The sequence below is a fragment of the Ursus arctos genome, unplaced genomic scaffold (assembly GCF_023065955.2).
Source record: "Ursus arctos isolate Adak ecotype North America unplaced genomic scaffold, UrsArc2.0 scaffold_25, whole genome shotgun sequence".
Taxonomy (NCBI): Eukaryota; Metazoa; Chordata; class Mammalia; order Carnivora; family Ursidae; genus Ursus; species Ursus arctos.
The window spans coordinates 24,037,807-24,051,090 of record NW_026622930.1 but is presented as its reverse complement, the minus strand read 5'-3'; the positions used below and the strand labels follow the sequence as shown (position 1 = coordinate 24,051,090).

At 41.6% G+C, this 13,284-nt stretch overlaps 1 protein-coding gene across 2 annotated transcripts in view; it reads right to left on the bottom strand.

Annotated features, from left to right (window-relative positions):
* TMED8 (transmembrane p24 trafficking protein family member 8) overlaps nt 1-13,284 on the bottom strand; it is a 39,487-nt gene that overhangs the window by 9,777 nt on the left and 16,426 nt on the right. The window contains exons 2-4 of one of the 2 annotated variants that reach the window (XM_026519427.4): nt 6,602-6,683; nt 1,936-2,065; nt 250-376 (exon numbers count right to left, since the gene is read on the bottom strand). In XM_026519427.4, the coding sequence (XP_026375212.1) occupies nt 250-376; nt 1,936-2,065; nt 6,602-6,683 (339 nt within the window). Of the gene's footprint in view, nt 1-249; nt 377-1,935; nt 2,066-6,601; nt 6,686-13,284 lie in introns of those variants that run through there. The other variant, XM_026519431.4, reaches the window with a different exon arrangement.

Sequence of the window (13,284 nt, the reverse complement as noted above, 5' to 3'; positions counted from 1 at the left end):
AAGATTTTACTTATTTATTTGAGAGAGAGAGCACACAAGCATGGGGCAGAGGGAAGGGGGATAAGGAGAAGCAGGCTCCCCGCTGAGCAGGGAACCAGATGCGGGGCTCGATCCTAGGACCCCAGGATCATGACCTGAGCCGAAGGCAGATGCCCAACCAACTGAGCCACCCAGGTGCCCCCTGCCTGGCTTTCTTTAAGCACCCACTGGGAACAAAGAAATCACCTTCCATACCCCCAGAGGTCTCACCTTTCCTGTGATCCCCCAGGAGATCTGCAGATTCCAAATCAGCGGAAAGGATATCTATAGCTCCTGTGTGCTCAGACTGGATCATAAAGATATCCCCAGACCTTTGTGGAACTTGGTACTTGGCCATCTGCACAAAGGAACTCTGATTAGAGCACTTCCTAGAGGGGCAGATTCCAATCAGTCTCCTTCCCGAAGGTGCTACCCCCTCCCCCATGGCCTCCACCTTCCCAGCTCAAAGCCTGCAGCTATGTTCCCTCCTCCCTTTGCAACTCTCCCCGAGGACCCTTTATAAAATCTGTCCGTGAACATCCTCCATGCTCACCACTTACTTCTGCACCCACAGCGTCTCTGTGCCGGGCCTTGGCCTGGCCTCAGCCTGCACAGCCCCTCCGGATGGCCCCTCTCGTGGCAGCCCTTGCAGCCGGGGTTTAGCCCGACTCCCACTCTGCTCCTGCTACAATTCCCACTCCCGGTTACCTCCAGAGCCCTGTCAATCGAGTCACCAAAGCACTGCAGAGGGAGGATCTGGCTTATATTCTCTCTCTGTCTCATCCATTACACACCTGGGACGTCCCATGCCACCGGCTGTCACATCCACTAACAGTGTCCTATACATAATCGCCATTTCACCTGTTTCAGTGTATTTAAACAGTACGTTTGCTGCCAGACATCTAACCTGCATGGAGAGTCTGAGCGTCACTTGAAACTCAAAGCCCTCGCTAGCCCATGGCAGGAGGCTTCAACCTCTCTCTTGTGGGCTTCACGTCAGACCACTCGGATCAGGGTTCCTGTTTCTTGCTTGGATGCCGTAATTTCCTGCTCCTTCTCCAAGCAGTCAGCAGGCAACTCAAGACATGCACACCCACCGCCCACGCTGTCCAGTTAGGAGCTCAGATTTATATTTGCGAGAAAGAAATTTTGAATTACTCCCAGACTATATTCTCATAATATCTCTTTCTGGAGAATAAGTCCTACAGTTCTTTATCTGCATTGCTTAATGAGCTAAATGAGACTTTGGCTAACCTGCTTAAGTGGGTCTTTCCTTTTCCAGAAGGCTAAACAAAGGATTTAGTTTCCAACATATTAGCAGCGCAGCATTAGTAAAGTCAACTGATAGGTCTTGGCTTCAGTTTCCTCATCTGTAAAATGGGAACATGATGGTACCTGTCTCACAGGTTGGCTCTCAGGAGTAAATAAACTATTGTGGATAAAATGCTTTGTAAACTATAAAGCATTATGCAAATGCAATTACAATGTTTGGCACTGTTTATTGACACTAATACCATCTGTTATTATAATAGTGCTATATTAGCACTATAATAGTGCTAATAATCACACACAAACCCATTCCTCCGTGGCAGGGAGGCCACTGCTACCTATACAACTTCTAAGGAAACTTCATCATAAATACTGAGTACATCTACCTGAAGAAAACTGAAGCTGAAACACAATCCCACGGATCAAGGCTCCTCACATCCAGAGGATTTTAGACAACACGTGAGCATTCATTCCCACATTTCATTTTTTTTGAATAGCTGCTAGTTCACTGATGGGCCCTGAGGGTGATACCTGGGACCATTCTCCAAATAACTAAAACCAAGATGCCTCAATGCTTTAAGTGCCAACCCACCCATGTGCATCTAAATTCTGGTGCCACGAAAGAGACGGCGACAGTGTCCTCCCTACCTTGTTGAGGACCTGGGCCTGGTCTGCAGGCAGCACTTCCTGTCCCACCAAGGCCTGTGCCTCCGAGGCAGCAGCTGTCTTCCGTGGATCTTCTGGGGCATCCTCACTCATGGGAGATACCATCTGTGACCTCTCAGAGGAAGAGAGCAGGTCAATTCAAGGACTCTTTTAAAAGGCACGATAGTCTTAGAGAAGCTTAGGAATAAAATACCCCTCAAGGGACACCTCCCAACCTCTGCTTTCCTCTGGCATTTAGGTCTACTGTCCCTTAGGCCTCGCCTCAGCCGGAAATTCACCACCACAACAGAGGGAGTGCACGCGGATTCTGGAGGCAGTCCCCCTCTGGTCATCCCCGGAGCAGCCTCTCTGGTGTCTCCACTTCCTACCAGCCTCCACCTCACACCAGTTCACTGGGTAATAAAAGACGGTCAACACTTTCTTTGCTTTTTTAAACACACTAATCTGTTATCCCAATGACTTAAAATGCAAGCATTTGAATAGTTACTTTCGAGGAAGCAAGGGAATCATTTCTGCTCTCCTCCCTTTCCCCTGGCTTCCGGAGCCCAGAAAAGAAAGTGAGGGGCCAGGGTGGTAGCACCATACCCCAGGCCTCTTGGAAATCTGTTGCCAACAAGAGGTGGCATGGATTCTTTAGAGTATCAGTTAATGGTGCAGGGACCACTGGGGCTCTGAAGACTCTTCTATAATGATTCTAAAATATGATCGCCTTTTTTTCGTTTTCACCTTCTCAAGAGTATAGAGTTTTCCAGTACGTGACCTGTGATCTCACAACAGAGTGAACGCAGAAGCAGATGTAAGGATCTGACTGCTTTGTGCAGCCGGACATGAAAGAGTTACAACATCTCTCTTCTCACTAAATTATTTCTGCTTTGGAAAATAGTTGTTTTCCATTTAAAATATATTACTTATTAATATGCCATGAGCTTGTTATTTTCATTTTTAGATTAATCAACAACTATTTTTTAATTTTTTAGTTTTAATTTCTAATATAGTAAACAGTGACAGATACAACCCACAGAAAAAATTCCTTGGGGTCCTCAGTAACTCTGAATTGTGTAAAAGTTTGAGAACCACTGCTTTCAAGCATCGCTTTCCCAGGAAAGCTGAGTAAATGACAGGAAAACAGTACTATAGACAACATGGGGTAACAGAAGACTGCTTTGGTGTATATTAGCTTCTTTCTCTTTCTTCTTTTTTTTTTTTAACATAAACAAGAAAAAAATCACTCTACAAATTACCTCTTTTTCAGACAAAATAAAGCCATCTTTTGGGATATCCAAGTCATTCCAACCTCCCTCAGAACAACAAGAGGCAGTCACTGTAAAAATCAGAGGTGTGGGATGCTGTTGATTTTATGGGTTTGCTTGGGTAATCCTGTGTAAAATGTAAATTAGTCTAGGCTGTAAGCCTATTTATTCTCTTAACCCCAGAAATTACAGTCCACTTTTGTTTCTTGACACTATTTATCCTGATCTGTCTCCTCTACTAGAAGGTGAGCCTGATGCTGGCAGGGACCGGTCTCACTCCCGGTATGCACAGCATCTACGCCAGATCTGTCATGGAACTCTCATCCCCTAGAATGACGTCACGTCATCTTGCCTGGTCTGCTGTTGTCGCAGTGGCCTCTTGAACCTCTGAGAATCCTCAAAGACCTCAAGCCCTCTCCCACTCGAGGGTTTTGCACCTGCTGTCTCCTCAGCCTAGAACATTCTTCTGCCAGTTACCTGAGGGCTTCCTTCCTTCAGGCTTCTGCTCAGCTGTCACTTCTGGGGAGGCTCCCAGAGGTGGGCAGGTGAAATGGCTCATCCCATCCTAGCCCCATCAGTCTTTACACCCTTACCCTGTTCACTCGTCTTCACTGCACTCACCACTGCCCGACATATTATGTACCTACCATATTTTGTTGACTGCCAAGACTATATATTTGTTTTCAGATTTTAATATAAACAAAATGGGGGATGTCCTTAAAATTAGTAGTGTCTTACAACTGCCCGGGGCCTGGAATGACACGGAGTCCTTCTCCAGATCTGCGTTTGCTCCTGCCAGTACTCACGAGGGCTTCCAAATGAGATGACTTGAAATAAGTTATGTGTGAGGGTTTTGTTTAGATCACACTGGCAGAGTGAATTTAGACCACAAACTGGTGACTACAGACTCGTGGTTCATATTCTCAGGCGAGATATTTTTTCCACCGCTTACACAGTGCCAAGGTGGAGACATTCAAGTTTCCTTGCAATCCTTCTGTGTGGAGGGACCTTTTGTCTTATCTTTTTACTGAAGGTTTAGGCTTTTGGTGTCCTAGCCCCATAGTGTGGGGTGGGGGGAGGGTGTGTGTGTCTCTTACTAGACTCTCTACCTTGAGCATTCTTCCCTTTCTTGGTAGTTTATAAAATAACAGTACCTCTTACAGTTGATGGCACCTTAAGAGTCTGTGAAATATGATGCACACTTGCTTTCTGTCTGCCCTCCCACTAGAATGTAAACTCCATGAACCCAGGGACTTGGATTGCTTGTTCATCTGTGCTATCTTCATTGCCTAGAACACTGCCAGGTAAATAGCAAGCAGGCTCTCAACAAATACATGTTGACTGAATAAATGGGAGACAGCCCCAAAATATTTGTTGAACAAATAAACGAGTAAGTTAGTTTTTCTTTGGGAGCAAAAGAGGAGTGCTGGCATGTGAGACTACCACAGTGAACCTGACCATTAGCCTGACCTTACTGTGTATGCATCTAAAGTCTCTTCTTTGCCTTTGCACATGCTACTTTGCACGAATATGGTTCTGCTTATTAAAAAACAATTCTAAACAGGACATGCAACAGCCACATAAATTTAATATTCACATTAGCATTTTATGCTCTGAAGAATCAATGAAGGGTATTTTGGGAAAGATAAATTGCAAATCATTTGATGCCAGTGATAAACCACGTCAAGGAAAAACTCCCGCTGTAAGCCTGCTGGTGTGTGCTGACCCAGGGTAGGGAGGGCATCCCAAGGGAGGGGAGAGCCAGGCCAGCCTCACCGGCAAAGAGAGAGAATTGTGCCCTTCCAGTTCTAATATATACAAAACATAAACGCTACACTTCAGGCGTCATCTGGGCTGGATTTCTTTCTTCACACACTAGATTTCAGAAACCAAGTTTTAACATTAAACCTATTTTTTTCTAAGAACGTTGTACATTCTTCACTCAAAAACTTTATTTACTCTTAGGAGGAAAAATCAGTTCTGTGCCAAAGCCATCCCCCAAATATCCTTCAAATCATCATGTACAGAAAAAGGGTGATGGCAGGAAGACGGAAAGGAGCTCCTCTCCTGGGATTTGATGAGGACAGGAATTGTCTCAAATCATCAAAGCCTTGGGGAGGCTTTGTCTTCTAAAAGGACTGTTATATAAATAACCTAGTAGCTCTAAGCATGGAACTCAAAACCCTTCTAATGTGACTTATGAGAACAAGCTTTAGAGTAGAACAAACCTAATGCTCTATGAACCTGGAAAATTTTTCAATTCCCTGTTTTGTTTTCCCCATCGTAAAAAAAAACCAAAAAAACCCCTGTTTCAGCAGGGCTGCTATGAGGATTACATGATATAATACGTTTTAACACCTAGTATAGTACTGAGCAAACAGAAATATTCTATAAAAAGTAAGTATTTTATTATTATTATTATGGAGAAAAATTCAATAAAGTATGGCTATAGATCACCAACTATATTATTATATTAATCATTATTATCTTCCATCATTTGAATTCTGGGGGGAAAAAGTTTTATTTCATTTATAAAAGTAAGAAGAAAGAACTTCCACTCAAGAAATAATGGATTGGGGGCACCTGGCTGGCTCAGTCAGTAGAGCATGCGACTCTTAATCACGGTGTCGTGAGTCCAAGTCCCACACTGGGCACAGAATTTACTTTAAAATAAAATTTTAAAAAATTTTAAAGAGAAATAACAGATTGTTTAAATATCTTGACATTCCTCTCTACCGCCAGCCATCAACTCTCTGTGAGGCATGGAGACCACACTGGTTCTACTGGACTATATTGTGCCACGAGCACATCAATTGGACTATAATATCTATTAGCTCCATTATTTCTCCAAAATACAGGTTTTCATTAATTATTCCATAAATGTTTCATGTTTCCCCTTATTCCAGAGCCAGTACAACTCTTCCCTTTCCCCTATACACTGTGGTATCAATGACAGTAGGTAGATGAAATGCACGGAGCAGGAAATTAACAATCTGAAGGTCATCGTACCAGTTTAATCTAAAAATTAAAAAAAAAAAAACACCTCCCAAAGTGTGTTTGTGTGCGTGTGCGTGCATCTTATGGGTAAAAACCAAACACACATTCTCTTGAAAGTCCACCTGGGATCCATGTGTGATGTTTTAACATTTCAACCTGGGCTTCAGAAGAAGACAAAGACACTACACTATTTGTTACAGTTTTGTTCTCTGAGAGTAAAGAAAATTTCGTCACCTGAAAGAGATCCGACATTGCCCCTAAACACACCTAAGGGCTGACTAATTAATGACCAAATCATCTATAGTCTTCACTCCAACTTGTCTGCCCCCTTAAAGTCGCTGTCCACGCCTTTCATCAATTCCTTATCAAACGTCTAGGAACCAAGCAGTTGCTGTCCGTACCTGTAAGGTGAGGAACTGGGTTCCGGATTAGAGGCAGAAGCCACTACAGAGGTGACTTTGGTGTTTTCTAGATCTTCATTCTCTAGAAAATCATGGAAAGAAAAATTCAGTATTTGAGAGAGAACACAATCATTATTATTTTGTATCTTAAAAAAAAAATCTGGTAGTTTCAACCATCTTTCTCTTTCCAAAAATAGTCTGGGCATCCACCTCTGAGAGGTCCAGTGCATAAGTTATTCAAGTCTCACATCCAAGTATTCTCAGACCAGCATAACGCACTCATGACAAAAATACATTCCTTTCCAAAACAAGCCCCTACAAAATTCATTCCAGTTCAAGAATCACATTTCTCAGGAAGTATATGGTTAAATTAGGCAAAACATAAAAGGCAGAGTGAGACTTAGGATGAAATGTACTGAAATCCAGCGTCACAGGGTGGAGTGTCACGTCTACGTTCAGTAAGCTCCCATCACTGTAGGTAGAGGAAAGGATTTTTGTAATTTCTTTCACTCGCTCATTCACCAGTGACTTATTGGAGAACTGGTAGGTAGCTTCAAGGAGTATCCAGGTGAAATGCATAATGAAGGCCATGTTCCCAAGCTCACAACAAGCCTTTGGCCAGTATGTTTGCCATTTTGCAGGAAAGGACACTAAGGCACAGAGAGAGGATTCAAACCCAGGCAGTCATGCGCCTAACCTTTACGTGCTACTAAGCTTTATGGTTTATTGATCTAGCCTTCCCTTGAGCACTCAGAAAAGCATAGTGTATTTAGATAGGCCCTGGCTGGACCTCCTCTGGTTACGATCACAAGAAACTGAAGCCCAAAGTCCACTTCTCAGTACGAAATACAACTTAAATGAAGTAAACCTCAAATACTGCAAAATGTCAGTTTGGTAGCAACATAAAAGTACAAATGATGGGCAAATATTTGTGATCCAACTTAAATCTAGTCTCACTTTTTTTATCCGTGAAAAGATTTATTTTTCTTTTCATCAGCTCACACTCTCATAGGTAGAAAGAAAAACCTTAGAGCTTATGCCACCCAATTTTCCTCTTGTGACGATACAGAAAATACATACATCAGTCTCTGCCCCCAGTTCCTGGCACAGAACTCTAAAAATCCTGATGATTTCCTAATGAAAAAAACACTATGAGCATGTTTTGTTCTAATGCTTGGTCTTCGACTCTGGTTCCTGACACAGAGTTCATAAATCCCTTGGACCTTCTTTGGTGATAGAAGTGATAGAAGTGTCCTTTGTTCCAAAGAGGTGATTCTGGGTGGGCTCCTGGATGGGGACTGCTTACCAGAAAGACCAAGCCACGATCAGAGGCTTGGAATTGTCAGCCCTACCCCCATTCTCCAGAGAGGGGAGTGGGGCTGGACATGAAGTTAATGACTGATCACACTGATGTCATAAAACCTCCATAAAAATCCCCAAAGTACAGAGTTTGGAGAGCTTCTAGGTTGGTGAACACATCCATATACTGGGAGGGTGACATACCCCAACGCCAAGGGAACAGAAGCTCCTGAGCTTAGGACCCTCCCAAACCTTGCCCTCTGTGTCTCTTCATCTGACCATTCATCTGTATCCTTTCTCATATCCTTTAATTAACTGGTAAATGCAAGTATTTCCCTGAGTTCTCTGAGTTGCTCTAGGAAATCAAATTCAAGAAGGAGGAGGTCATGGGAATCTCCACTTTATAGTCAAGTCAGACAGCAGTTATGGGTAACCTGGGACCTACTGCTTGATATTGGCATCTGAAGTTGGGGGGGGGGGTGCGTGACAGTCTCATGGGACAAAGCCCTTCACCTGTGGGATCTGACACTGTCTCCAGGTAGAGCGTCGTAATTCAGTTAAATTGTAGAACACCCAGACACACCATCACAGAATTGCTTGGTGTGAGGGGAAAACCCACCTGCTGTCAGAAGTGCTGTGAACGGGAGTCGTGTGAGAGTAAAGGAGAAACTCAGGAGGACGAAGCTTTCTTCACACCTCCCCACAAAGAAACTGAGTCTCAGATAATTGTCAGATGTTCCCCCAGTCTCTGCTACTTTGCGAAGAGGCCCTTTGACCAAGAGATAATGGGAACACAAAGTTCTTCCCTATGTTGACCTGAGTAGAATCTCCTTCCTAATAACCTCTCTCTTAAATCCCTCCCCACAATACCCTTTCAAATATTTACAGCCTGCTATCACCTTTCCCGCAAGTTCCTCCTCAGGCTGACCATCTCCAGGTCTCTCCATCATCCGTCAGGTGACCTCTGACCACACTGGCCTCCTTTTGTTGCTCCTCTCTGTTCCATTTGAACTAAGGAGCTAAAATGGACTTTTCCAGATGTGTTCTAATTCATGAAGAGTACACTGAGACTATAAACTCTTAATAAGGACACAATATTTCTTGATCTAATACTCTAACGGAGCACCAGATTTTGTGTTTGTTTTCTTATGTTTTCTTTTTTCTTAAGTTTTCATTTAAATGCTAGTTAGTTAACATACAATGTAATATTAGTTTCAGGTGTACAATATAGTGATTCAACACTTTCGTAACTCACCCAGGGCTCATCACAAGTGCCCTCCTTGATCCCCATCACCTATTTAACTCATCCCCCACCCACCCACCTCCCCTCTGGTAACCATCAGCTTGTTCTCTATAGTCAAGAGTCTGTTTCTTGGTTTGGGCACTAGATTTAACTGCAGACTTATCCTGTTAGCCTAAATAAGTCAATCAAGATCTCCAGGGCATATAAAAATAAACTACTTCAAGCCCAGTCTCACCTATGCTCTATTTTTGAAACAGATTTTTGGAAAATAATTGACTTTTTAACTTTAATGCAGGACTTTGCATATCTATATTATTTATTTCAAATTAACTTCTTGAAATTACAGTAATGCATGCTTTGCTCATTGTAGAATGAATACAGATAAGAAAACATTTTACATTTACCCTTCTAGACTTTAATATACAAATAATCCATTATTCAGTGTAGAAAAATGAGCAAAAAGAAACAAAAAAAACAATGTTATCAACCACAATCCCATTAGCCAAAGATAACCTCTGTTAACATTTTGGTGCATATCCTTTCAGAAATATATTTATAGGGGCGCCTGGGTAGCGCAGTTGTTAAGCGTCTGCCTTCGGCTCAGGGCGTGATCCTGCCGTTCTGGGATCGAGTCCCACATCGGGCTCCCCCGCTATGAGCCTGCTTCTTCCTCTCCCACTCCCCTGCTGTGTTCCCTCTCTCGCTGGCTGTCTCTCTGTCACATAAATAAATAAAATCTTAAAAAAAAAGAGAATATATTTATATATTTATAAATATACTTATACATATATGGGGGGAGAAAAGAGATGTATATATATCTATATGTTTATATATTTTGCCCCCTATCTCCAGTCATTAATTTTGTGTGGGGCATGAAGACCATAGTTCTCCTAGAAAATAATGTACCATGAGTTGATCAGTTGGGACTACAATACCAACTAGCTCAAGGTTCTCTAACATACAGCTTTTCATTAATTATTCCATTAATGTTTCAGAGTTTCCACTCATTCTAGGGCTCAAATCTACACATGCACACACACACACACACACACACACACACACACACATATTTGTTATATTTCTGAAAGGACATGCACGAAATGTTATTGAACATTATTCATTTTTCAGGGTCAATAGAAATGGTACTATATCATAATTTTAAATGGCTGTATATTATCCAATAGTCTATACTAAAATTTCTTCAACCAATCCTAAAGTTTCTATTGTTAGAGCTGGAGTTTGTTTCAAATCTTTCACTGTCATAAATGATGATTTTATATTAGAGATGTCTACAACCCTTTAAGAACGTCCCCTGTTCACAGCCTTAAAAGGGCAGTCCTGGTGACCGGGGTCTACCATGCTGGCCATGCTTATTGGTTTTGGGTGAATAACTGCCCCAAAGTCAGTCCAATTCTCTTCCCCAAAATCTGAGGTTGGTACCACAGGCCGAAGCAGACTGTGAAGAGTTTCAATCAGGGACAGAGCCTGCCATTTGGGAGAAGCCTTCACAGGCCAAGTAAAAGCAGATGACTAAGCACTGAAGACCACTGTCAGAGACAGGAAAACGATCATTCACGCAAAGAGAAGTAGAAACAAGGGACCTTGAGGTCCAGGAGGAAAAGAGACACAGAGAGTCTACCTGACCACTCTCTAATTCCCATAACGTCCATCAGTGCTTCCTGCAATTGGATTCTTTTTTTTTTTTTTTAAGACTATATTTATTTATTTGACAGAGAGAGCCAGCGAGAGAGGGAACACAAGCAGGGGGAGTGGGAGAGGAAGAAGCAGGCTCCCAGCAGAGGAACCTGATGCGGGGCTCGATCCCAGAACACCGGGATCACGCCCTGAGCTGAATCAGACGCTTAACGACTGAGCCACCCAGGCGCCCCTGCAATTGGATTCTGTAAGATTTCTTCATGTCCTAACAGTAAGCTTGCTTGCTTTCTACTTTTTATTGAAAAATACATATTTTGCAGATGGCATGAGAAGGAGACACAAAACTAAAAATGTTAATACCAATACCTTCTTAGTCAGTAATGAGGTAATTATTCGTACTTCAGAAGTCCTCTGTCTAATGCCCCTTCCCAATCATATCACCCGTATTCCGAATTCTGAGTAAATTATTCCTTTGTCATTCTTTATATATTTTAGGTATATTACTGCTTTGTAAAAACTTCTTTATTTTCTTTTTCAAATTTTTATTTAAATTCTAGTTAAAACTTCTTTATTTTAGAAAATTTTAAATAGGCACAAAATTAGAGAACAGTGGAATAGAGATTCATGGACTCATTATTTTCTCAACATTTTACATCTTGTTTCTTTTGTCCCCTACCTTCCTGCCCCACCACCATACACACAGATTATTTAAAGCAAAGTGAAGACTTTATTATATTCATTTAGAATACATCTCTAAAGAAAAAGACTTTCAATACAGGTATGGTACCATTATTGTTCCTGCAAAATTGGCAATTCCTTAGTATCATTTAATACCCAATCCACATTCAAATGCCTCCAATTGTCTCAGATTTTTTTCTAACAACCAGTTTGTTTGAAATCAGGATCCAAATAAGGTTCACACACTAAATTTAGTTTATATGTATTTTAGGTCTCTTAATCTATATCATTCCTCACCCCATTGTTTTTCATACAATATATTTGTTGAAATGCAAAGTCATGTGACCTGTAGATTTTCCCACATTCTGAATCTGGCTGACTGAATTTTCACGATTTCATCCTTCTTCTGTTCACTGTATTACCTGTAAATTGATCTTAGATCTAGAGCTGTGCTGTCTAATACAGTAGCCACTAGCCTGTAGCTCAATTTAAATTAATTAAAATTAAATAAAAATTAAAATTCAATCTCCCGGTCTTATTAGCCACATTTCAAGTACTCAATAGCCACAGGAAGCTAGTGGGTACTGGATGGCACAGAAACATTTTCATCATCAAAGAAAATTCTTTTGGACAGTGCTGACCTACAGATATAGATTCAGGTTCAGTTTTGATCTCACAAGAATACTCCAGACATGGCACGTGAAATTCCTATTGGATCACACCAGGAAGTACAAAATATATGCTCATCACAACTTTAATGATGTAAAGATTGGTGAGTGGGTTCAAGTTTTCAGCCTTATTTCACCTAATGGCTTTAGTAGCCATTCATGATCATTGACTAAAATAGATCCATCATTTCATTAGAGACTAGAAAATGATTTTCATAATTCTAGCACCTTCTACATTTATTAGTTAGAATTCTTCTATTAAAAAAATATCTCCTCCCCATTAACCATTTGGTTACTCTGAAGTATTACTCATAAAAGGCAGGATAAAAGATTGAGTCTTCCCTAATTATCAGAATACTAAGAATCATAGCAATCTCCATATAATGATTTGGGGGTTTTGTAAAGTATTGTTAGAAACATGCAGTTTTTAACATGTTTTATGTGTTTCAAGTTTTCCTAGTTTTGGCCATTGGGAGCTCTTTAGAGTTGGTTCCTGTGCCCGAGTAGTCTTGCTTATAGTCAAGCTCATCTTATAAATGCTCTGCCCCAGTCATTTCTCTAAAGAGTCCTGGTTCTTTCTGATGAGAAAAGGTATATACAGCAACCACATCAAAATCGGAACCATGAGGGGCACCTGGGTGGCTCAGTGGGTTAAGTGTCTGCCTTTGGCTCAGGTCATGATTTCAGGGTCGTGAGATCAAGCTCCACATTGGACTCCCAGCTCAAGAGGAAGTCTGCTTCTCATTCCCCCTCTGCCCCCACCAGCCCTGCTCATTCTCTCTCTCAAATGAATTAAATTAAATTTTTAAAAGAGAACCATTAGCTGTTGGCTTTGCCCAATACATTCAACAGACCTTTACTGGGTCCCTGCTGTGTGCCAAGCACCATATTTCATCCAGGGAATATAGTTACATTAGACATGACTTGTGCCCTTAAAGAGCTCAGTCTACAGAGAAGAGAAACTCATAGACAATGGTAATACAAATGTGTTGTTATTTAGAATAGAATTATGCCCTTGATATCACAGGAACACAGCGGGTATTTAACTAATTTAGGGAAGAAAGGTGATCAAAGGACTTTTCCTGAAAGACATGGCAATTATGCTATCTTAAAGAGCGAGTAGGGCTTGGCCACAGGCA